This window comes from Pteronotus mesoamericanus, unplaced genomic scaffold (genome assembly GCF_021234165.1).
Source record: "Pteronotus mesoamericanus isolate MK-2021 breed Mesoamerican mustached bat unplaced genomic scaffold, CSHL_Meso_final contig_116, whole genome shotgun sequence".
Lineage (NCBI taxonomy): Eukaryota > Metazoa > Chordata > Mammalia > Chiroptera > Mormoopidae > Pteronotus > Pteronotus mesoamericanus.
The window spans coordinates 43,490,133-43,516,855 of record NW_026555027.1 but is presented as its reverse complement, the minus strand read 5'-3'; the positions used below and the strand labels follow the sequence as shown (position 1 = coordinate 43,516,855).

Sequence of the window (26,723 nt, the reverse complement as noted above, 5' to 3'; positions counted from 1 at the left end):
CTTTGGTCTCATCTGTACAACCAAATATTATCTAAGAACTTCAGAGCACCTTGAGATGGCAACTCCACGAGTTGGTAGGATCAAAGAGCAATAAATGGTTTTCAATTCTATTTATTATTCATCACATTTCCTCCAGTTATCAAGGCATCTTAGACTGTAAAGTTGGAAAATCAAACAGAGGAAAATGCTGAAGAATCCCTGCTCTTTAGAATAAACATAAAAGAATGGAAGACCCTGGGCAAGGTCACAGCACTGTCGACTCAAGGTTTCTTTCATATTTATGTGACTGGCACTAGAAGTTGTGCCATACACAGCAACCCTGAATTTTAAAATCAGAAAGACATAGGTTCTGATACTTGTGGACAAATATCACTTTACTGTTTTGATACTCGTGTCAAGTGTAACAAATTGAGACTCAGTTTCCCCATTTCTAAAAGGGATATAATTAACTTGTTTCCCAGCGTTCCAAAGAAGGTTAAATGAAATACCATGTGCATAGTCTAGTAAATGCTAGTTCCCTTCTCCTTTGGCTCCCTCCCATCCATCCAACTATACCCTTCCAGTATTTCGACTTGGTCTCTGTTCCATGTTGTTTGAGAGTCTTTCCTCTATATCCATATTGCTGTTATTGTCTTTATCAGATAAGAAGTCATTGTGCTGAGATAAAGAATCACTTTCAGAATGATTGGCTGATGGTGTTTCTGATCTCTGATTGGCAGGAGATGATGACCTAGACGGTGATTCCAAAAATTTCTTGATAGCAGGATGATTAAAAACCATTGTATCACAAGTCTTTGATCCCTGCAAAAACAAAAGCAATCAAAACAGATGTAGTCAAATTCACCAAAAGTAGGCAAAATTTTGATCTTTCTAAAACCCTTATCTATTTTAGGATCATGCTTAAAATCTTTCAAGATCTCTCCATCCCCATAAAATGAAGTCCAAACTCCTTAACATGGCGTGAACCAACAAAAGAGTGATAACTAATTATGCAAAGGTACTAAAACCAAAAGTTAAAGATATAAGTCCTCTGAAGGTAAATATATAGTTAACATATGAAAAACAAAATTTGACTTAAAAAAAAGTTTCAATGGCTTTACATAAATACAACAGCTCTGAATAAAATATTCCTGTAAGAAAATAAAAATAAAAATGTGTATAGAATAGAATGCTTTAAAATGATTAATAAAGTTTGTCTTCAATTCAGTACTGAAGCCTAGGGTATTTTTCTGTATCTTGTTACAGGCATTCAGAATACAGTGTGTTCGGTTATATAATGTGATACTGTAGCTATCTCCTAGGAAGCCCAGTTTTTAAAAACTGTGCTATTAAAATAATTGTTTTAGAAAGAAAAAAGGAGCCTGAGACTACTGTTTCAGAGTCAAAGCAACAAAGTTGTTGAATTTCAATAATAGTGTATTTTAGAGCTATAAGTATATTGTTACAATAAACTAAAAATAAATGACAGATCATAATAGACAAAAATATACTTAAATATCCTTGAATACATCCTAATCAGAATAAAACAGATAAAAATCAGTGCATTCCTAGATGATAAATAGCACAATTAAAAACTGCTAATAGTAAAAAAAGAAAAAAAGGAAGAAAACATTAAGTGAAAAACGAACTCTTCAGAGTAGCTACAGTCCTATGTCATGCAATCACTGGATCATGATGTCCATTTTGTTGAATCCAATAGCAGGCCACATAACAGATGACATCAGAATCTGCTCTGGGTGAAATAGTGTCTCCCAAAAACTTATGTCGACCCCAACCCTGTGAATGTGTCTTTATTTGGAATCAGGGTCGGTCTTTGCTCATGTAATCAAGTTAAGATGAAGTCATTTGGATTAGGGTAGGCCCTACCCAAAGACTAATGTTCCTTTAAAAGGAAACTTGAACACAGAGAGAAAGAGAAGATACACAGAGGGAAAACATCCTTGTGAAGACACTGACAGAAACTAGAGTGATGAGGCTCAAGCCAAGGAACACCAACAACTGCCAGCAATCACTAGAAGCTAGAAGGCTAGGAAGGATTCTTCCCCACAGCTCTCAGAGAGAGCATGGCCCAGTCAACACCTTGATGTTAGACTGCTAGAATCCCAAATTATGATAATAAATTTCTGTTGTCTAAAGCCAACGAAGCTATAGTAATGCGTTATGGTAGCTGCAGAAAAGTAGTTCAGGCTTTAATATTTTATGGAAACTCCTGCAATAGAAGAGACAATTATGTACCATCTAAAACTAATAATACTCCAGATATCTCTAAGACAACGTCGGGAGTACCACCAATGCCAGGCACCCTAAATCTTCACAGGGTGGCACGAGAGCCTAAACATGAAAGGTATCTCTTATCTATAAAAGCCACAGGGAACGATGCAAAGAAGTATGCCGAATAACCTCCCCCCATTCTCACAGAGCCAGTGCTGTCCCAAAGAATGACCTAATTCTAATTGGAAAAAAAAAAAAAAAACCCTTAAAAAAAGAAATTTTAAAAAGAACAAAGTTATGTTGAAATTATCAAAATGTCAAACAATCCGTTCTGCTTCTGTCCAATCCTACCCTATTCCTTTTTAACTGGTAAGATCTAGTGGTAATTACAGTAACCAAATGATTACACGTATTATCACTAACAACCTGACTATTATGTCTCCTTATGTAAAACATGAGGTATATAGTGTCACCAATGAAGTATTATCGACAAAAAGACTTAACCTTAATCTAATCAAATCTTTAGACTTGACTTCCAGTTTATAGAAAAATAGAGGGAATGAAGGAATAACCCAAGGGGAAAAAAATGAATTCAAAATGTGGGACAGTCTACAAGGAAACTGGCCTGGTCTTTTCAAGTCAGTCAATATCCTGGAGGGAAAAAAGGTGGGAGGACCAGTCTAGATAAAATAGAGAAACAAAAGAGCCAAATGTAGCTATGAACTTTGATTAGATGCTTGTTCAAAAAAACAAATCAACAAACAAACCAGCTTTAAAAGATATTTTGGGGACAACTGGGAAAATCTGGACTGGTTACCAGACAGTATTAGTGAATTATTCTCTTAGATATTGTAATTACACAGAAGAATGGCCTTTAGGAAATACATATTTAAATATTTAGGTGTAAAGTGTCATGATGCCTAGAACTTACTTTCAAATGTTTTAGAGAAAAATAAAATAGATAAGGCAAATATGGCAAAATGTTAAAATTGTTGAGTCTAAGTGATGCATTACTAGATGCTTATTTAACTTTTTCAGTGTATTGGAAATTTTATAAAAAGCAGGGGAGTGAGGTGGAAATTGGCTTCTTGAACAGGGCAAATCTCAAAGAAGAAAATTACCATTCATGAGTTGTAAAAGGTCAAAGGAAAATTAATCAATCTTTAACTCATTCCAAAGCCAACTATAATAAAATGAAAAGGAATAAGGCAAGTTATTTTTATATCTGCAAAGCCTAACAACACTGCTAAATATTAGGAGGAGTGGGATTAAGTAAAAAAGAAAAAAATGTTATTTAGGATTATTGACAATGTAGAGAGGTATGACTAAAGAATTATGGTTGCCCTGCTTCATGTGGCTCAGTTAGTTGGAGCACTGTCCCGTAACTGAAAGGTTGTGGGTTTGATTCCTGGTCAGGGCACATGACCAGGTTTGATCTCCAGTCCAGTTACGTATGATCCCTGTCCAGGCACGTGCAAGAGACAACCAATCGATGTTTTTCTCTCACATCTATGTTTCCCTCTCTCTAAAAAGCAATGAAAAAAAAATGTCCTCGGGTGAGAATTAAAAAAAAAAAATTATGGTTGAGCACAGTAAGTTTATGTACATTCCCAGGAAAGTCAGCTAGGTTTCTTGAACTCTTGACGGTCAATGTGAAAAATGTTTCAAGCCCTGGCCAGGTAGCTCAGTTGGTTTGAGCACTGTCCTGATATACCAAGGTTGCAGGTTTGATCCCTGGTCAGGGCACATATCCCGAACCACCAATGAACACATAAATAGGTGGAATAACAAATAGATGTTTCTCTCTCTCTCAAAATCAATCGATAAATTTTTTTTAAAAGATCCTTAAAAAAAAATGTTTCAAAGGCAAGAATTCCAAATCAACACTAATTTCCCCTTCATACAACAAACATGAATGGCCAGAAATGACTGCACATGAGGAAAGCTTACCTCAGAAACTTTTAGAAGTCCCGCAGATGCATAGTAGTTTGCTACAATACAGGCACGAAGTTTATCCATCATCCTTCTTGCCTCAATCAGTCGCTGAAAGCAAATGTTAACTCTTACTTTAAAAGATGGAAATGATAGGACAGGTATACAAGTAATTCATAACAAATGCAAATGACCCCAAAAAAGTTCAACCTCACTAATAATCAAAAACAAATAAAAATGACCATTTCCCACTTATCTATCAGATTGGCAAAAGATCTGAAAGAAGGGCAAAAACCAATGTTTTTGCAGGAGTATATAGACATGTTAATATTTCTATTTATTTGTACACATGTGTAGTCATTGAAATGTCCACAAAGATTTGAGCACAAGAGCAAAGAGGAATAATCTTTTGGGATGAAAGTTCAGGTAATTTTTTAAATTTATCTTTTCCTACAATTTCATTAAAAAAAAAGTCAAGTCATCATGTACAGATTTTTTTCAATAGTTTTTTTTGTTTAATTGATCATTATACCTGGTCAATGACTGCGATTTCATGTTCCTTATTCTTCATTTCAAGTGCAAACTGTTCCTTGATAATAGTCTCAATCTTCTGTACAGCAGCATCTCGAGCTACACAAAGAATACAAAATAATCCACGGTCTAATTAATCAGTGGCTGTCTTGATTTAAGTCAGCAAGCAAAAACGAAACCCAGGAAACAGTAACTCTGAAGCAGAGAAACCCAGTGGCCATCACCTTAGCCAATGATGAAAAATTAACATCATTAATATTGGGGCTAACTGGCCTCATGTGTTGTTTTTTTAAAAGTGGTTTTGTTTTTTGTTTTTTTCTTTTGGTTTAAGATTTAATTTATTTATTTTCAGAGAGAGGGAGAGAAACATCGATGTCCGAGAGAAACACTGATATGTCACCTCTTGCACGCTCCCCATCTGGGGACCTGGCCCAAAACCCAGGCATCTGCCCTGACTGGGAATCAAACCAGAGACCTTAAGAGTTCACAGATGACAGGCTGGTGCTCAATCCACTAAGACACATCAGCCAGGGCTGACCTCGTGTGTTTTAACTAAATCACTCTGTGGCACTCCTGCCAAGGAAGCTGAATCTAACTAATCACAGGACATCAGACAAACCTAAACTGAAGGACATTCTATAAAATAACTGGCCTATGTAATTCAAACATTACTATTCAAATACTAAAGTCAAAGAATGGTTGCAGAGATTAAAAGAGGCTAAAGAGATATTGACAACGAAATGCATTGTGTGATCCTGTTGAGGGAGAAATAGTTATAAAAATACAATACTGGGATAACTGGTAAAACTTGAAAATGGACCACAGATTAGATAATGTAATGGGTAAATGTTAAAATTTCCTGCTTTTGATAACTATACTGTAGTTACATAAGAGAATGTTCTTAGGAAATACACAGAAGTGTTTACATGTGTGCTATTTCCCAATGATTTAGAAAGCATGATGTACATATACATCTGTATGCATGTACATGCATACATGCATGCATTTGTGTGCATGCATCCTCACTTGGAGGTGAGGGAGAATGATAAACCAAATGAGGCAAAATGTAAACAACTAGCAGTTTTAATAGAAGATATACAAGTACTTCTTGTAATTTTTCTTTGTGAAACTAAAATAAAATTACCAAAAAATAAAAAGAAACACATGAAGATTCTGAGAGAAGTATTTGGTAAGTCAGGAGAAAGACAGTAAAGAGTTAGCTAGAGCAGTAACATAAGAACACAGTAAGTTTCCTTCTGTAGAGAAGGATCTAGCAAGCAATTCGGCAGTTCTGACCACAACTACCCAAAGGAATGAATATGAAGAAAGAATTTAAAAGAAAACAAAATGCCTCTGAAGGTTTCAGGTGGTGATTATTCAAAGTAATAAGCGATTCAGAGGTAAAATTATCAAAATATGTAGCTCCATAAAAGAGAATTAAAAAAAAAAGAAAAGCTGAATTACTACCTGAACCTGGGACTTTGCAGAATGATCCTGTATTTGTAAGATGAGAAAAATCACCACCCATGCTTTCGAGTATATGAAAAGTTGAAGAGGAAATTTGGACTCTGATCACCCAGATCACTTTCTTCCCATAAAATATGCCATTAGATTGGCAATTTGAAACTAGTAATAATATATACATTCTTAAAAAAAATTTTCTTTTAATCCTCACCCAAGGATGTTTTTATTTCATTGCTTTTACAGAGAGAGGAAGGGAGGGAGAGAAACATCAATGTGAGAAACACCAACTGGGTGCCTCCCATACACGCCTGGACCAGGAATCATACATGCTCAGACCAAGCATGTATGAACCGACAACCCAGGTATTTGCCCTGACCAGCAATCAAACCCACACCCTTTCGGTTACAGGATGACGCTCTGACCAACCGAGCCACACCGGCCAGGGAGGTCTAAACAGTCTTGTAGATATGTCTGCAGAGGCAAAGGACAGATTTTCCTCATATTTGAGGTAAAGAATTATTTTCTATTATTACTGTATATATCCTAGTTTACAGAAACCTTGTATGCAGAAACCAGCAGATACACTTAAGGAAGACTGAAAGTCTCCCTAGAGACAAAAATCAGTGAAGGCTATTTTATTCTACATAAATAAACTCTTTTAAATGATCTCTTTCATGGAATAAGTAAAAACAAAACAAACAACAAACAAAATAAGACAATATATGTAAGTGAGGCATCCTACCAAATCTACTCTGAGAAAAATTCTGAAAAATAAAAATATGGTTGGGAATTTGGTAGAATATGGACACCAAGAGGGAGAATAGCAAATTGTAACTCAGTAACAAAAAACTGTCCCTGCTTTGGCTGAGTATTAGGGAACTTAGTGAAATTATGATATTTACTAAAACATTCAGGTTTCCCTATTCTTGTTTTTATTTTTAAAAAGTTATGCCATGTGATACATTTGAGTTTCATGATACTTTCACATTTATTTGGCTTGTTTCTGAAAGGAAATGACATTTCCTTATAAATAAAATTACAACTCAGTGGGAGGGAAAGTTGCAGTGAAATATTTTCACTGTTTGGAATTAGACTTGATAATTTTTGATCCACAAACACTTTGGGCGGGTCAGGGGGAGGGTATAGTATGACTTGACTGAACTTTTAGAGACTGGAATTTTCTTTACTACTTAAACTCCATCTTTGCAGAGCTCCAACACCTTTTCTATGACTTTGACACCTTCTTTACTCAGCTCTTACTATTAACATATAGATTTATTATTTAAAAGAATAATAAATTTCAGTAATAATTTGTTTTAAAAACTCAAATTTAGCACCTTTTTGTGCGATAGCCTGAAACATGCTGGGTAATTACAGACACTTAATTGATGACCTGCTCTTCAACTAACTATATGATCTTGAACAAGTAATTTAATGCTCCTGAGCCTTAACTACTAGCCCTCACATGCAGGGGTAAACTAGATCAGTGTTTCCCGACTCTCCATCATTCATATACCATCTTCAAGATACCCATCACATCTGACAACCATGTGAAACATCTAACTAAAACACTTAAATAACATTTTAAAATAATTTTAGCCTTATCTTGGCAACAACAGTCATGAAACCACAAGTCTCATCAGACCTTTCTATAGACATTAAAATAATTTATAACTATTAATATATAAAACCTTAATCCAGCCCTGACTGCTGTGGCTCAGTTGGTTGCGCATTGTTCCTGCAAAGCAGAAGGTCACTGGTTTGATTCTCGGTCAGGGTACATGTCTGGGTTGCGGGTTTGGTCTCTGGTTGGGGCGTATATGAGAGACAACCAATTAATGTTTCTCTCCCTCTCTTTCTCCTACCCTTCCCCTCTCTCTAAAAATAAGTAAAATCTTAAAAACAAACATACAAACCTGCATCCATGTATCACCTATAATCATCTCATGTAACACATTATAGTACACGTATCATAAGACTTTATGATTATACCTAACGTATGATAGCTAAAACTTATAGCTTCTCTCATTACTGATGCGTTTACTGTCTACCTGACTGTTCCTTTCTTTTATGCTACACATGGTATAATTGTGTGTGGCATTAATAATAATTAAACAGAGCACTCAGTTAATCCCTCTCACAAACCTCTTCGAATTAGATACAACAGTGGAAATGCATTTCATTTTAGCTCATATAAATTTCACAGGGAGACATGTGCCAACACAGAAATAAATAATTTCCTAAGTAGGTGAATGTCTACCTGAATTTTCAATTGCTTTGTGCCGCTTATTTGGAAGGGCCACAGATACATCTTCATAATCAGGGTCAGTTTCTTTGATTGTTCGCTTGATTCCAGACATGATGACATCCGTTCTTCACTGTGAAACAATAATAAATTAATTAATAAAATAGCTCGATACTAACTAGTACTTACAAATATATGTGTACACACATACAAAGGGAATACTGACACTTAAAAATCTGGGTAAATATGTACATATTCCTTCTAAAGCCAAAAGCACAACTTTGAAAATTTACTAAAAAAGAAATTATCCTCGTATCATCGTCTGTAACAAAGCATGGGTTTCCTTCCAAGAGAAAATCCTTTAACAAGGCAGCACATTATTCAGACTTCTCAAAAGGAGCCAGGTTTTCACAGAAGGGCCATCAGAAGGAAAAGGGAAAGAAGAAAAAAAAGAGGAAGGGAGGGGAAAGAGAAGGGGAAGGGGAAAGAAAAAGGAAAGGGAGCAGAATTTAATGAAAACATGGTAAGCCCACACAGTATCTCGGAACTCACAATGCATCAGGCACAATCCTAAATATGAGCAATGTAAAGTCTAAATAACTAACTTACTATTATTATTATTATATAAATCCTCTCTGTGGTACTTACAAAGTACCTGCTACAGAACAGGTACTCAATAAATATTGTTACTGATCATTTATTACTTACAGTAAACACAAACTGTATAGACATATTAAAATCTAATATATCTTTTAGATCTGCACTGTCTTGATACATTAGCCACTACCAATATATATGGCTATTTAAAGTTAATTAAAATGAAATAAAATTTAAAGTTTGGTTTTGTCCCACATTTCAGAACTAGTCATCAGTGGCCACTAGGTACTATATTAGACAGCACAGACATAGAATATTTATTTAATTATATAAAGTTCTAGCCCTGGCTGGTGTGGCTCAATTGGCTGGGCATTGGCCCACAAAGTAAAAGGTCACCAGTTCGCTGGTTCGACTCCCAGTCAGGGCATATGCTTAGGTTGTGGGTTCGGTCCTAAGTCGGAGCAAAAGGCAACCAATCAAATCAATGTTTCTCTCCTTTTCATTTTCCCTTCCTTCCCCTCTCTCAACAACAGTGGCAAAAAACAAACAAAAGTTCTACTGGACGCTGCTCCTCTTCCAAACTGTTTCATTGAGCACTTATTAATATGTCATGAATCAGTGTAGGATATGTGTCCAGCCCAGCACTGTCCAAAAGAAATGTGAACCACAAATTTAGTATCTTCTAGCAGCCACACGTAAGAGGGGAAAAAATGGGTAAAGTTAATTTTAATACTATATTTTATTCAACCAATATACCCAAAATATTATCATTCCAATATAATCAATATAAACAATTAAGATATTTTACATTCTTTGTACTTAGTCTTTAAAATCTAATATACGTTTTATTTTTTTAAAAAATTTATTTTCAGAGAGACAAGAAGGGAGGGAGAAAGAGGAGAGAAACATCAATGTGTAAAGAAATACATTAACTGGTTGTCTCTCACACACCCGATGGGGGACCTGGCCTGCAACCCAGGCCTATGCCCTGACAGAATTGAACCAGTGACTTTTCAGTTCACAGGTGGGTACTCAATCCACTGAGCCACACCAGCTAGGGCCCAGTGTGTATTTTAAACTTAGAGTCTATTTCAATTTGAACTAGCCACACTCCAATGGCTCAATAACCATTCATGGCTAGTGGCTCCCCTATGGGGCAGTGAGCATCTTCTGATACACAGGTTAAAATATTGGTCCAGGATGGTTACATGAGTTGCCTCTTAGAGTATTAATCTATGACATAGAAAAGACAAGAGCTCTCTGATTTCCAAACCTCTGGTCTATCACTCATAGAGATTATGTACCCAACCTAAGGCAAAAATACAATTCATATTTATTGAGGTAATACAAAGTTTTAAAATAAATGAAAATGAAATGTTAAAGATTTTTTGTATTCAAAGTTAAAACAGAAATAACTATTTTTTTATTTTTATATATATTTTATTGATTATGCTATTACGGTTGTCCCATTTTTCTCTCCCCTTTAATCTCCTCTGTCCTGTACCCCCTCCTTAGTTCATGTCCATGGGTCGTACATATGTGTTCTTTGGCTTCTCCATTTCCTATACTATTCCTAACCTCCTCCTGTCTATTTTGTACCTACTACTTATGCTTCTTAGTCCCTGTACCTTTTCCCCCATTCGTCTCCCTCCCCCATCCCTCTGATAATCCTGTATGTGATCTCCATTTCTGTGATTCTGTTCCTGTTCTAGTAGTTTGCTTAGTTTTGGGGTTTTTTTTAAGGTTCAGTTGTTGATAGTTGTGAGTTTTGTTGTGATTTTACTGTTCATAATTTTTGATCATCTTCTTTTTAGATAAGTCCCTTTATCATTTCATATGAAGGCTCGGTGATGATAAATTCCTTGAACTTTACCTTATCTGGAAAGCACTTTCTCTGCCCTTCCATTCTAAATGACAGCTTTGCTGGATAGAGTGATCTTGGATGTAGGTCCTTGCTTTTCATGACTTAGATCAGTTTTCACCAGCCCCTTCTTGACTGCAAGTTTTCTTTTGAAAAATCAGCTGATAGTCTTATGGGAACTCCTTTGCAGGTAACTGTCTCCTTTTCTCTTGCTGTTTTCAAGATTCTCTCCTTATTTTTAATCTTGGGTAATATAATTATGGTGTGCCTTGGTGTGTGCTTCCTTGGGTCCAGCTTCTTTGGGGCTCTTTCAGCTTCCTGGATCTCCTGGAAGTCTTATTTCCTCCACCAGACTGGGGAAGTTCTCCTTCCTTACTTTTTAAAGTAAGTTTTCAATTTCTTGCTCTTCCTCTTCTCCTTCTTGAACACCTATGATTCAGATGTTGAGACATTTAAAGTTGTCTGAGAGATTCCTAAGCCTCTCATTTTTTCTAATTGTTTCTTCATTCTGTTCTGGTTGGATGTTTATCTCTTTCTTCTGCTCCAAATCACTGATCTGAGCCCCAGTTTCCTTCCCTTTTTCTGTTGGTTCCCTGTTTATTTTTATTTCACTTTGCATAGCCTTCACTTTTCCCTCCATTTTGCGATCATATTCAACCAATTTAGTGAGCATCCCGATTATCAGTATTTTGAACTATGCATCTAATAGGTTCGCTATCTGTTCATTGCTTAGTTCTATTTTTGGAGCTTTGATCAGGTTCTTTCATTTGGGCCCTATTTCTCTGTCTCAGGGCACCTCTTATGTTGGAAGGGGTGGAGTCTTAGGTATTCCTCAGGATGGGGCCACCCACATTTGCTGCATCGTGAGGCTGTATGTTGGGGAAGGGTCCAAGAGAGAGCAATGCCACTTGCTCAGCTCTCAGCTGGCTTTTAGTCACTTCCTCGACTACCCCCAAGCAAATTGGGTTGATTCCTGGGTGGGTGGGTTTGTGTACATCCAAGACCCTGTGGGTCTCTCTAACGAACTCTCCTTTGAGGCTGGGAGTTTCTCCCACCGCCTCATCCCCCACAGGATTTTACAGCCAGAGATTTTGAGGCTTTATTTCCCTACACTGCAACCCTGGATTTCGCGATCTGTCTTGCTCCCCAGTTGTTCCTCCTGGTTTATCCGCATGTAAATGTGGGACCACCCAGTCCGCCAGCTCCTGCCTTACCCACCCAGTCCTCCAGCTGCCATGTTGCCATGCATCCTCTCCCCACCACTTCCCGCCAGCTGCCTGTCCCTGCCCCTCCTACCTGTCTGGATGTATGTTTCTTTTTTAGCTCCTTGGTTGTTGGACTTCCACACAGTTTGATTTTCTGGCAATTTTGGTTATTTATTGTTTTTTAATTTGTTGGTTGTGTGAGGACGCAAAGTATATCTACTTACACTTCCATTTTGGCCAAAAATCCCAAAATAACAATTTAAAAGTCTCTTGGGCTGTCAGTCCAGTTTTCACCCATCCCAGACATAGACTGACTTGATTCAGCTGGGAGAAAAACTCACATATGATAAATGCATATGTAAAACCTGGATATGAGAGAATATTTTTCTGCCCTGACCAGTGAGCTCAGTTGGTTAGGCATTGTTCTGCAAAGCAAATGGTCCTCAGTTGACTTCCCAGTCAGGGCACAAGCCTGGGTTTGGGTTTGATCCCAGTCAATTGGAGTGCACAGGAGAGGCAACCAATCGATGTTTCTCTCTTACATCAATGTTTCTCTCCCGTTCTCCCTTCCTTCCATTCTCTCTAAAAATGAATATAATTTTAAAAATAAAAATAAAAAAATTTTAAAAGGAATGCTTTTCCTATAACTGTTATCTTGTGTAATACCCCTAAGCTTTAAAATGTTCTAAAGCCCTTCAGCATCAATAAACATACTTAATCAAGCCATTTAATGTTTATTCACCATCACTGCCTACTTGATTTAATTCAAAATACTGTGAATCTTTATCTTTGTAGAGACCCTGAATCTAAATACTGTTTTCTGTTTTCGAGGCTTTTAAAAAGTGAGAGTAAAGTCTTTTGGCCTTCTCCAATTGGTCCACAACTCATTTTAGACAACCTGAAAAAAACTGTTAGGCAGTTACATGAAGAATATATTCTTAAAAAAAAAAAAAAAAATCAATAAACCTCATTTCTTTTTCCTTAATGTAGTTAAGAAAAAAAAGGTCTTATTCTCAGATAAATCTAAAATCAGAGATAAAAACAAGCCAACAAATCTCCAAATCTGTTTCTGTGCCATACCATTTTCTCAGTGCCTACCTGTCTTCTAGTTTCCTAAGAGCTTATGGGATTACCTGTGAAGATGAGGAGTATAAAATCATCTTCACCCATTCCATGGACCTCATAACATGTACATTCTCTTCCCACCACCCCTCTCAAGTAATCTCAAGAATGACAGTGGCTCTTTCCCAGAAAGGCTGGGGATCCTTGAAGAAAACAGTATTTTATTTTACTTTTCACTTAAGGGATTAAAGCAAAAACTCTCTTTTAACTTTTGCTCTAAAACTGAAGGACCAAAACAGAAAAAAAGGGAAGAATTTGCTGGTGGAGGGGGTTGGGTGGATTAAGGAAGAAATCACCAGTGAGTTAACTTGTTCTGCCAAGGTACTGTATTTTGCCATGTATAACATGCTCCCATGTATAATGTGCAGCCACGGTTTTGTGAGCATTATATAAGGGATTGTTACACTCATGGCATGTGATCATTATACCCATGTATGATGCACCCTTATTTTTCCTTTAAAAATTTGGGCAAAAAGTGCGCATCACACACAGCAAAATAGGTAATTCCTATTTCATGCCTAACTCTTTGTAAGCAAACTTCTCCTGTCGTCTTTGGGCATACACTTGAGCTTCCAAAAAACATGTGTAGGAAGATTTAGGACTAGAATACTGAGCACTTTTAAATAATTCAGTTCTTCTTCAGCCTAGCAAGAACAATACTAAAGTATACATATGCCACATTCAAGTACATGCTAGCTAAGATCTGCTGAAGTATGCGATCATCATCATGTAAAAACTGAATGGAATGTGTAACAAATGACCTATGGTAATATTAAGTTTTGGATTCTTCTTGTCTGATTTCAAAATTTATGAAAAGGAAATGTGAGCAGCAGCTAGATCTCATCAGATTCAACTCTGAAACAAAATATCCTACTAAAGGTTTTGAATTAGATGAAATTAAAAAGAATACTGAGATGGTACTGTGAACCATTAAAAAAAAAATCTGTTACAGTTTCTAATTTGTCTGTGAGAAAAAATTTTCTCCATACCATGGAACCAAATCCAAATATAGAAAAATATGTAATGCTGGTTCCTATAACTTAAAAATGTTATCTCATTGAAACAGCCTCATTATAAATGGTAAATATTGTCTGTTTAACCTTAAAAAAGACACATTCCTCCCAAGTACAATATAGAAAATTAAAACTAACCAGTATCTTATCCATTCAAATAAATTAGGGAGTTTCTGAAAAAGGTTAAAAACCAAAAACACAACAAAACCTTTCAATATTCATTACTTGGAAATAAACCCAGAGAAAAATAGTTCAAATTACAAAAATTATGAAATATATAGTCACTAAAAATTCTTAGTAAAAGGTTTTAGTTCTCATATCAAAGGAAACATAAAACATAGTCCTAGAATCCTATCTTGCAGACACATTTTACAAGATGTGGCCAATTCTTGGGGGAAGGAGTAAGATCTGATAAGTAAGGCCCTTACATATGTACTTTGTGAGGTATCTTCTCAATATAAAATTCTATGAATCCTTATGGCATTTGAATCTCATTAGAACCACTGAATTTTGTGCTCTCTTACAAGATAACTTTGCCCATCTGATTTTAAAAAGGGGGGTGGGAAGAAGCAGCAAAATCATTTTCCATCTGCTTCCATATAAGACGAATGTTTCTAAGATGTAAATAATGATTTTATAATTCTTTGGCCCTTTCTCTATAGTCTTATACAAACAACATTATTCACAACAGCCAAAACATAGACTTGTTCATTGACATTTGGATAAACAAAATAGATATAGACATACACAGGAATATTATTCAGCATTAAAAAGGAAATTATGACGCATGCTACAAAATGGATAAACCTAGAGGATGTTATACTAAGTGAAATAAGCCAGTCACAAAAAGACAAATATTGTACGATTCCACTATGTCAGCAACATATTTTTTATTATCTAAAGAACTCTTGACAATAAATTAGGGGATTTTTGGTCAAGATGGTGGCACAGGCAGACATGACTCGTCTATTCACATGACCACATCAAAATTACAACTAAAATATAGAACAACCATACTCAGAACTGTCAGAAAAAGAGTTGAATGGAAGTCTGACAACTACAGAATTAAAGAAACCACATCCATCCAGACTGCTAGGAGGGGTGCAGACAAAAATTTGGGAGGGATATCTCAAGTGTGAGAAGCCCAGCCCCACACCAGGCACCCAGCCCAGGGTTCTAGTACCAGGACAGTAAGTCCCCACAACTTCCAGCTGCAAAAATCGGCAGGGGTTGAGTTGGTGGAAGAAACTGCTAAAACCCCAAGCAGTTTCTCCTAAAGAACCCACACACAGACTCACCTACTCAGACTTATTCTCTTTTGAGTTCCAGCACCAGGGTAGCAGTTTAAAAGGCACCGGTGTAGTATATAAGGAGAAGCTGAAGTGTCTGGCATCAAGGCGAGCAAAGGCCATTGTCTCTTTTCTAAACCTTTCCTGCACAGAGCCAGTAAGCTGGTGCCACATCTGAGACTCCATCAACTTGGCTAACACAGCTTGACTCACCTAGGAGATCCCCAGAGACTCTGCCCCAACCAAGGGGCATACCCAAGATGCTTTTTCATGTGAATGGTTGGTCTTGGCTTACCTTCACAACTTCCTAAATCCTATCAAACAAAGCAACAGCTGGCCTCAGTGAGCCCCAGGCCCGGCACTAGTAGCAGCCAGCCTAGATTCACAGCTTGGCTTCACCTGGGAATCTTCAAGCCCAGCACAAGTAGCAGCCATCTCATATTGCTTTATAGCTCAAGAAGTGTGTCCACAGGCAAAACACAGGTGGGAGATGACCTTGGCCCACACCACCCGGGACACCCTAGAGCCGCTGCACCCAGTGGACAGCCATAGACCACATCAGAGCACCACCACCCTGACCATGCACAGCTGATCCTCCATGGAGGGTGAAGGCTGGTAGTCAGTGGTCACAGTCTCTGGCCTGGGTAAATCCTTCCCATTGATCTTTCAACAGTAACCAAGGCTCAACTACAAGAGGAGGATGTACTCAGCCCACAAGAAGGGTACACCTCCAGTACCCAGCCTGGGTCACCAGTTCTATTCCTAGTCTATGTACATGCCTGGATGGCAGGCCAGGTCAGCAGTAGGGGGCACACCAGGGGCAACCATACACTGATATTTCTCTTCCTCCCTTCTCTTTTCTAAAAATAAATGAATAAGATTTTTAAAGAAAATGAAATAAAGAACAATTTACGGGAAAACAACAGTGGTATGGAAGAAGCTGAGAATCAGATCAGTGATTTGGAACAGAAGGAAGCAAACAACCACCACACAGAACAAGAAGAAAAAAGAACCCCCAAAAAGTGAGGATAATATAAGCAGCCTCTGGGACAACTTCAAGAAGTCCAACATTTACATCATAGGGGTACCAGAAGAAGAGAAAGAGCAAGAAATTGGAAATCCATTTGAAAAAATAACGAAAGACAACTTCCCTGATTTGGCAAAGGAAATAGACATTCAAGTCCAGGAAGCACAGAGAATCCTAAACAAGATGAGGCAAAGAGGGCCACTCTAAGACACATCAACATCAAAATGCCAAAGTTTAAAAGATAAAGAGAGAACCTTAAAAACAGCAAGAGAAAAGAGGTTAGTTACCTCTAAGGTAGTTCCCATAAGACTGTCAACTTATTTCTCAAAAGAAACTTAGCAGGCTAGAAGAGACTGGCAAGAAATACTTAAAGTCATGAAAAGCAGGTACCTACAGCCAAGATTGCTCTACCCAGCAAAGATATCATTTCAAATTCAAGGGCAGAAAAAGAGCTTCCCAGACAAGAGAAAAAAAACTGAAGGAGTTCATCATCACCAAACCATTGCTATATTAAATGTTTAAGGGCCTTATTTAGAAAAGAAGATTGAAACTATTAACAATAAAATGGCAATAAATACATTTCTATCAACAACTGAATCTAAAAAACAAACTGAGCAAAAAGAACAAAGACAGAATCATGGAAACAGACAGCATTTTGATGGTTGCCAGGTGGAAGAAGTGGGATGGGTAAAGAGGTGAGGGGATTAAGTAGTACAAATAGGTAGTTACAGAATAGCCATGGGGATGTAAAGTACAGTATAAGAAATGGAATAGCCAAAGAACTTATTATACACATAACCCATGGACATGAACAATGGCGGGGGGGGGTGTCTGAGGGAGTGGTAGATGCTGGGTGGAGAAGGGCAAAAGGGAAAAATCAGGACCACTGTAATTGCATAATCAATAAAATACAATTAAAAAAACCCCAGAGATCAGAAATTGACCAAAAAGCACAGAGTACAGGAACAGAAATTCATAAATGATCAATAAATGTGAAAAAAACCTTCAACCATATTAGTAATCAAGGAATGGAAAATTAAATAAGACATCATTTTTCATCTATCAAATTTAGTTTTGGGGTAGATGGAAATAAGAAGTCTTGAAAAACGGGTACTTTTTCTAATTCACCCTCACTGTCTTCACTTCTTCACATCCCACTTAATTATTCCAATCCGTTTCCCACCTTCCACTTCCAGAACTCTAGAGAGTACTGCCAATGACCAAAACCAATAAGCTCCACAATGCACCCTGGCTGGGTGGCTCAGAGGGTTACAGCTTTGTACACCAAAAGGTTGTGGATTCAATTCCTACTTTGGGCACATAACCTAGGTTGCAGGTTAGATCCCCAGGCGGGGCGCACACAGAAGGCAACTGATCAACGTTTCTCTGAAATCAAGAGAAACAAACTCTCAGGTAAGGATTTTTAAAAATAAAATTAAAAAACCCCTCCATGATGCCACATCCAATTGTATATCTTATCAAACATCTTAGAAATGCTGATAAAAGGATCAATTTTCCATCTTCCAGAAACTTACTTACCTCTTTTGACTTTCACGACTACAAGTCTTTCTTCCTCTACCAGACCTTAGAGCATTGGAGTGCCTGAGCCTCTATTTTCACCTCTTATTTATACTCTCTCCCTAAGTGATCCCATATACTCCCAAAACTTTGACATCGTCAATATCAAAGATATAACAGAACACTCCCAAATTTTTATCTGCAGCGCTAGGCTCTCTTCTGTGAGTTCCAAACCCATACGTCCAACTGCCTCAACATACTGACTTTATAACTAATATGCATCTCAAATTTAATACATCCAAAACTTACGATTTTTTTCTTTCTTTTTACTATTGGCACTATTACAGATGTCTCGATTTTCCGTCTCTTTGCCCACCTCCACCCAGCCCCTGCTCCCATTCCCCCAGCCATCACCACACAGTTGTTTGTGTCCTTGGGCTATGCATAAGCATCCCACATTCTTTGGCTAATCTCTTCCCTTTCTTTCATTCAGTCCCCTCCTCCTCCCTCCCTTCTGACAGCTGTCAGTCTGTTCCATGTATCTATGCCTCTGTTTCGATTTTGCTGGTCAGTTTATTTTAATTTGATTCTACATATAAGTGAGATCATATGATACTTGTCCTCCTCTGACTGGCTTATTTCACTTAGCATAATTTTTCAAAACTCACGATTTTTCCCACCTCAAATTTCTCTTCCATTCTTCTTCTCAGTAAATGGCACCACCTAGTCCAAGTTGCTCAAAGCAAATACTGAAAAGCAAAGAAGTCTCCCTTTCCCTAGCCAATCCATTTCCATGTCTTGTTCATTCTTCCTCCAAAATACTTTTTAATCTTTTTATCCTGCTCTATCTTCGCTATCATGGAGTTCAAGATACTGCAAACAGCGTCCTAACTGGTCTCCACATAGCAGTCAGATTTTGAGCCCTACCTACTTGAAACCTTCAAAGGATTCCCATAAAAACAGAATTCCTAACCAGGTCATCATCTGCTTCTATTTTTGAAAGAATATACACAGCCAAAAATACATACTCATTGATAATCTCTGTAGACAGGGAAACTGGGTACTTTTTCTCCTGTTGCTTGTCTATTTTTAAATTTTTCCATGATGAATATTTGCTACTTGCTTATTAAGAGGAAATAATAGTGCTGAATACTACTTATTATATCGCATTTCACATGCTAACAAGAAAAGGGAATGGAAAATTGTAGGTGATCTTTAATTGTTATAAGTTACAAGCTTTGATGAAAATACTAGCTAACATATATCAAACTCTAGGGATTATTGGCTATATTTTCCTCCTTCACTTTGTATTTTTAACATAATTACATTCATAACAGGAAAAAAATGTTATGATATAAACCTCATTGTCTTCTGCAATCTGGCCACAACCCACCAAACCAGTCTTTCTTCCAAGTACTCACTTTCCCAAGCTTTCCACTCCAACCCCGCACTGTCTCACACTTTCCTGTTTTAATTCGGGCACCATCTGTGGAAGATCCTCCAACCTTTCTAAACCCTACTTGTCCTACACGGGGGACGGGGACGGTAGGGATGGCGACAGGTTGGAGGGAGATTCCAGGATTCTTGTGGGTAAATGCACGACTTGCTAGTGCTGGGGCCACATCTTGTCTCCAATCCTATCACAGGCCACCGAGCTTAACATCCCGAAAGCTCTGGCTACTGGGGCTCAAGGGACCCCCATCCCCTCAGAGAGCGCTGTGCCCTTTAGAGAAGGAGCACCCGCGAACACACACACACTCCGGGTTTCCGCTTCAGAGACCCTCGGGACATACACACTCATCCCGCAACATACACACACACACACACACACACACACTCTCCAGGTTTCCGCTTCGGAGACCCTCCGGACATACACACTCACCAGGGAGCCAGCCTCCTCCTCCCGCTCCAGGTCCTCTACTCTCTGCAGTCACACGCGGCCTCCCTCCGCTCCACACCCGGGGCCGCGCGGCCGGCGGCGTGGGGGAGGGGCGCGCACGTGCCCGCGCCGCCCCCGCCCAGACAAGGCCCCGGAGAGCGGAGCGCGCTCCCGGTCGGTCCCATCCAGCTCCCGCCAACACTCACCCTTTCCCTGGACTCCGGCAGAAACGCAGGCCAAGCCGGACTCCGTGAGACAGCACGGGGGAGCTGAGAGAGCGGGCGAAACTCCTCAAAGCGCGGCGACCCCGCCACGAAGCCCCACCGACCCCGGAACGTGCGGAAGCACAAGGTTCTGTGTAGCCCGCCCGGCCCGTTCGGCAGCGCACGTCACCAGCAGGGGCGGGGCAGGGCGCGCGCGGCGGCGGCGCGCGCTGCCCATGGGCGGGGCCCGCTGAAATGTGGGCGGGGCCAGGATGGGAGTTGATCTTGGCCCAGACTGTGGCCCAGGGCCGCTTCTCCCGGGGAGTATGGCCATCGGTTTGGCACAGTCACCATCACTTACCGTTTCCCTCCCGCAGGAAATGAAAGGTTCCAACTCCAAGTTTGACAGAATATTCATTCTACCAGTGTTTGTGAAGCTTACACAGTATAGGATTAACCACAGTGGCTATGATTTTTGTGTCATCTTGTACCAAGCTTTGTGCTAGGAGTTAGGAATACAGATAACTGTAGTTATTACCAGCCTGCTTCACAGGTGCAGAAACTGAGGCTCAAAAGATTGGACTTATCTGGGTCACATAACTAGTGAGTGACAATCTATCAAGTCCAGATTTCCTCCCTAATATCTCTTGAGCCCAACCTACCCTTTCCCTTACTTTGTACTACCTTCGTCTCTCTGCTCTGGACTGCTCTAGCCTCCCAAATGGTCTCCAGGGATCTGTTTCTGTCCCACTTTGATCTGTTCTCATTATGTAAAGATTTACCACTGGAGAGGGGTGGTAAGTTTAGAGAAGGTTCACTTTGTAATTGCTTTATATTTTACATATGTTACCAACTTTCTGGATGTATTTAATGTTTAATAAACATGTTTGAAAGAATTTACTTTTTCAATTCCAATAGCAAGCCCAGAGCATTGCACATAGTATGGGCCGAAAAAGTACTTGTTAAATGAATAAATAAGAGGGCCAGGACCTGACTCCAAAGTCCTGCATGATAAGGGAATCAAGAGGTTTAGGTCTAGTAGGGGTAAACCAGCTTAACAATATTTGTTCAGCAAATTTGTATTGCATTTCTAGTCTGTGTTTAGGCACTGAGAATCAAAAGCAAACAAAACAGTTTCTGTCCTTTGAAATTTACAGTCAATCTTATGTGAAAGGCCAGGAAAGACCTCCTTGAGTCTTAAACTATGACCCACAGAGAAAATAGGAATTGGAGAGATAAAAATAAATTTTATGGAGAAAGAGGTAGTTTAAGGAATCAGCATGAGTATGTCAGTGCTCCCATACTTTTGGAGCCCAAACGCCAGGTCAGGAGCACAGAAGTATCCACTTAAGGAGGAAGGAAGTGGGGGTAAGGGGGGAAGCCCACTTTCCCTGGCCCAGCTTGGAAGGCTGCCGAATTCTGGCCAAAGTCTTACACTGAGCAGAGAGTGGCACCGGGGAGGGAGAGGAGTGTGAGAAAATGCTGCTGAATGCTCATAACTTGCATGTGACATGCCAGGAAACCAGTCTTCTGTATATGCTCCCTGCCAGGCAAGCAGAAAGTAGCATGGTTGAGAACCATGGACAGACGAATGGGCACTGTGCCAGGGGCCAGGTGATCCTAAACCAAAGGCAAACGAGAACTGATTGGCAGGGAATGGCTGAAAAGTGTGGTTAAGACCGCCAAGGATAGGCAAAGCTGAAGACCCCAGCAACAGCAGAAGTGCTCCCAAGTCAGTTGGTAAGCAGAGCAGGAATGGAGGAACCAAGGTGGGAAGATGAGGCGTCAGACTCTCAAGGTACTGAAACGACAAATCATGAGCTTGCCAATCAACAAACTCAGCAGCTGATGCCAGCAGGGCCATGGTGACCAGGAGTGACTAGGGAGTAAAGGCCAGTGAGGACCCTGAGTACAGTTCCCAGCTCCTGCCACTTCCTTGAAGTTTCTCTTTCATCCCACAGGCCATCTTGGGAAGTCAGGGGCAGGGGAAAGTTCTGACAGGGTTGCAACTTTGAATTGACTGAATTTACCCCAAATGAGACTGTTTAAAACCAGATAACTTTAATCCACAAATTTAAGTTTAGCCCAGTCCCCCGCAGGAACTCCCCAAGAGTCCATGAGAAAGTTTGCATCATTTAAAGAGAAATTAACATAGCTACAGATTTTTACACAAATACATACAATGCATCCATTTCAGTAACAGAGATAAGCTCTACTAAGGAAAAGGTCTGGGTGCTGAGAAAGCACAGCACAGGGGGACCAAATTTCACGTGAAGGTAGAAAAGTCCTCCCTGCAAAAAATATTAAATGAAACTTGAAGCAGTAGGAGCTGTTGGGTCATGACGAATCCTAAGGCGGGTAAAAGTAGTCCAGGGGAACTTAAGCAAGAGCAGAGTGACTGAGAGTTAGGAGCAAGATCACACAGGATGCAGTGTTAAGATTTTGATCTTTATGGTAAGAACAACAACAGGAAGTCATCAAGGGTTTTAAGGGAGGGGGGTTGTGCATGTATTCAGTTGCCTTTCAAAAAAGATCACTTACACACTGACTAATGCAGTTCAGTTGGTTGGGCGATGTCACTCAAAGCCAAAGGTTGCCCTTGGATTCTCCATCAGGCACATGCCTGGGTTGCAGGTTCTGTCCCTGTATGAGAGGCAACCAATTGATATTCGTCTCTCACATCCATGTTTCTCTCCTTCTCTTTCTCCTTCTGCCCCTCTCTCTAAAAATAAATAAATAAAATCTTTAAAAATATGTATCACTTACCCTGGCAAGTGGGTGAGGAATGACTGGAAGGCTGTGTGACCAAAGAAGCAGCCAGACAGTTGGAAAGCGATTTAAGCTGTCCAAGTGAAAAATGAGCGTGGCATACCCTGGACAGTAGAGATGGAGGGAAGTGGATAGATTCAACAACTGGGGAGAAAATACTGAGAGGCTTGGCAATGAAGTGGAAGGAGACCAGGAAGGGAAGAAAAGGGAAGGAGACTGGCTGCTGCTAAGTCAAATGGAACATGAGAAAAAGCCACCTTAACTCTCCAGCTTGGCACGTGGCTAGAGGTTGGATTTCAGGCCCCTCCTTGGCCAGGCTGCCTCTGGCATCATTCACCAGTACAATCGCTGGAGGTGAAGGAGGGGGTACAATCACTAGTGGAACAGGGTTGGGGTAGGTTAAGAGAAGAGTGGGGAGTTGGGGGGAGGTGGATATTAAATGTACAATATTAATGAAAGGAAAAGCAACTAGTATTAAAGTTAGTCAAGAAGGTTTCAGGACTATTGACACTGACCCAGGAAAAGAAACCAGTGGTTTTGGGGGCCTCACACTGGCAATTGCTGGCAAACAGCTTTTTGTTGCAGAGAAACAAGGAAAGCCTAAGAACGGCCGTGAGCCCAAAGCTCAGCCTGAGTGGAAAGCGTAAGTTGGCTTAGACGAAAAACTGTTGCTAAACTGACCAGAGAGTCCTAGGTGTTCTGCCCTCCTCCCTGGGAAGACCAATCATCCTTCCTAAGATTAACAGGAGCTGGACTCCTGGAACCCTTAAGGTAATGAGATTCTCCTACCAGCATGCAGACACTAATTAGACTTGCAAAATGAGAGCCTCACCTATTTATAGCCTCAAACTGTTAAAGTAGCTAGTGTCTGAGAATTACACTCAGGTAGTTTAAAATAAATGACTGCCCCCAACAAGGTCCAAACATTCAGTAGGCCTGTTTAGATTTTGGTAGAACCATTTTCCACTCTGGTAGATACTCTTGGACTCTACCCTAACCCCAAAGAAACCATGTATTGTTCCTCTCCTCCATGTGGATTGTACAGTCACCGCGGAATACAGACTTAGGGAATGGAGGAGATGATGAAAGACATTTTCGTTCATGAAAAAAAAAGATATTTGCTCTGAAAGGAAAGTTTCTATGGCTGGAACTGGTTGATTTCTTTGTGTTTGTTTTGTTGAGATAAGAAATGTCCAGGCCCTGGCTAAGAAGCTCAGTTGGTTGGAGCATCATCTCGATATGCCAAGGTTGCAGGTTCGATGCCCAGTCAGGGCATGTACAAGAATCAACCAATGAATGCGTAATGGGTAGAACGACAAATCAATGCATCTCTCTCCCTCTCCTTCATTCTCCCTTCCACTTTCTCTCTCTAAAAATCAATAATTTTTTTAAATTAAAAAATTAAATTAAAAACGAAAAAAAGAAAGGAATATTCAAATCTGTAGAGGTTTTTAAATTTTTTTTTAAAGAGAGAGAGAGGAAAGAAGGGAGAAAGCGAGGGAGAGTAATGTCGATATGAGAGAGAAACATCAATCAGTTGCTTCTCACACACTCCCAACTGGGGACCTGGCCCACAGCCCAGGAATGTGCCCCAACTGAAGTTGAACTGGCAACACTTTGGTCCACAGGCTGACCCTGTACAGTGAGGACTGTAGAGAATTTTAATGAGTTTATTGGAGCCAAATGGATGATAACGCTGGGGAGCAAAATGTCAAATGCCAGTTTTACGGTTTCTTTTATGTAATTGAAATTAAAAAGGGGGTGTAAGGAAGGAGGGAGAAAGCAAAGTGGGGTTTGGATTATAGGATTGTGAACAATGTTATGTGCTCTCCTGAGGGTTGATACCCGCTTTGAGGGATATTCTGATATTTCAAAGGGATGTTTACTTAAATGCACAACAGCTTAAAACCTTTCCCTAAAGAAGTTATATGACTACCTACCATGACCTGCCCAGTTAGATATTTACAGTCAGATCACCCTGTGAGGGTGCTTTCCATAAAATCTCCCCCGCCTTTTTTTTCTGACCACAGTTTCCTATAAAAACGAAGCCTCTCGATGTGAGAAATTGGACCTTTCATATATTGCTGATGGAGTAGCCACTTTGGCAAAGAGCTTAGCAGTTCTACAGAGTTACTGTAACCAAATGCAGGTTCCGCTGCCTGCTGCAAGGAAAACGAAACTTGTGAGACAGGTGCTGGAGAGAAGGAAAGTGGTTTGTTCAGATGCTAGTAATCTGAGAAGATGGGGGGCTCTTGTCTCAAAGCCCATCTTAACATCTCAGTGTAGGCAGAGATTTTTATAAGGGGGGAGAGGGAAAGCAAAATAAAGACATCAAGGGGAGGGAGTTGGAAACTTCTCTATATACAGACTAGCGTAGTCCACTCTGATAAGGACCTCAAGACCGGTCAAGCGATGGTCTGGTGTGCATCATCCTGATTTCCATCATCCTGGTTTTACGTTTGGAGGTGTGCAAATGTGGAGCTGGAATGACTGAAGATTGGAGTCAGTATCTTTTGAAGTGACTTCCTAGAATTCTTATACAAGCATGCTGTTTATCTATAAGCTACATTTTAGCCAACACTTATAAAAACCATGTCAAAAGAATGGTGTGGTGAGATTACAATTCTCCACCATTGCAGTTTGCCACTGTTACATTACCATATGACCCAACAGTTAACTCCTAGGCAAATACCTGAAATGAAAGCGTATGTCCCTACAAAATGTGTACAGGGACATTCATAGCAAAAGGGTGTATCAATAAAGTTGTTAAAAAAAAAGAGGTCTCTGGGCATAGGCTAAAAATGTCTAAAAACTACTTGTAAAGGTAAGGTAAAACAAAAATAAAATTCCAGCTGTAATTTGAGTTGTTTCTGGTGGAATTCAGACCATGTAAAAAGGAAAATATACAAAAATAGTTCGACTAAACTTCTGGGTCAAATTTTTTTAAATTGAAGACTTTTGATTTTGACTTGGTTACATTTCCTAATATATGTAACCAGCTTTTAGGTGTCCAGTTAATGTAATGTTGAGATATTTTCATTTGTTTTTAAATTGGACTCCCATACTACAGTTCTCTGTTAGGAAGGAGAACTGCCCATCTGTCCCATCTGTTCTAGAATTGCCCCCAAATGCGCTTAGTTAAGAGGTATAGTCGTGACTATAGATAGCCTTCATTCCCAAATAAAATAAACAGAACTCCTAGTGGCTTAAACTGAGCCAAAACAAATAATGTTGCATATATCTGGTTTCAAAAAATCAATTACTGTCCAGAGTACTATCCTGTTGACCCTGATGTGAGAAATCGTATTCTACCTTTACAATGGGACACCCAATGGCAGACTGTGGGACGTTGCCCCTGTAATCAATTCTCAGAAGAGGGGAATTTAATTGGGATGAACAATGTTCTATAAATTGACATTGGCAGTAAGACATAGCACATGTGTAATAACTTTTATTCTCCAAACATCTCCAAATTCATACTTTGTATGACCATGATGTTTCTCCTTCTATACTTGCAAAATGCCTTATTCGTATGTTCAGAGTAAATCCATCCAGGTTTAGTGTTCCCCAGCTGAGCTGCAATAACATCAGAATGGTCATTAATATGCCTGGAGAAGAATTGTTCACGTTATAAGAGGAATAAAAGGAGGAAAAACTGCCAGGGAACTGTCCCTGCTGCTTTATTTTCTTTCAAGTTTTTTAAAAAATTGTTTTGAGCCCTGGCTGGCATGGTTCAGTGGGTTAGGTGTCGGCCTGCGAACTTAAAGGTCACCTGTTCCATGCCAAGTCAGGGCACATGCCTGGGTTGCAGACCAGGTCCCCAGCTGGGGGCATGTGAGAGGCAACTGATTGATGTA

General features: G+C 39.5%; 1 protein-coding gene across 1 annotated transcript in view; it reads right to left on the bottom strand.

Moving 5' to 3' along the window:
• Positions 1–19,933, bottom strand: part of YEATS2 (YEATS domain containing 2) — an 84,281-nt gene extending 64,348 nt beyond the window's left edge. The window contains exons 1-6 of the mRNA XM_054581189.1: positions 19,898–19,933; positions 10,854–11,270; positions 8,399–8,516; positions 4,676–4,773; positions 4,162–4,254; positions 556–801 (exon numbers count right to left, since the gene is read on the bottom strand). Coding sequence (XP_054437164.1) covers positions 556–801; positions 4,162–4,254; positions 4,676–4,773; positions 8,399–8,498 — 537 coding nt within the window. The 5' untranslated portion in view covers positions 8,499–8,516; positions 10,854–11,270; positions 19,898–19,933. The remainder of the gene's footprint in view (positions 1–555; positions 802–4,161; positions 4,255–4,675; positions 4,774–8,398; positions 8,517–10,853; positions 11,271–19,897) is intronic.
• Positions 19,934–26,723: the final 6,790 nt, after the last annotated feature.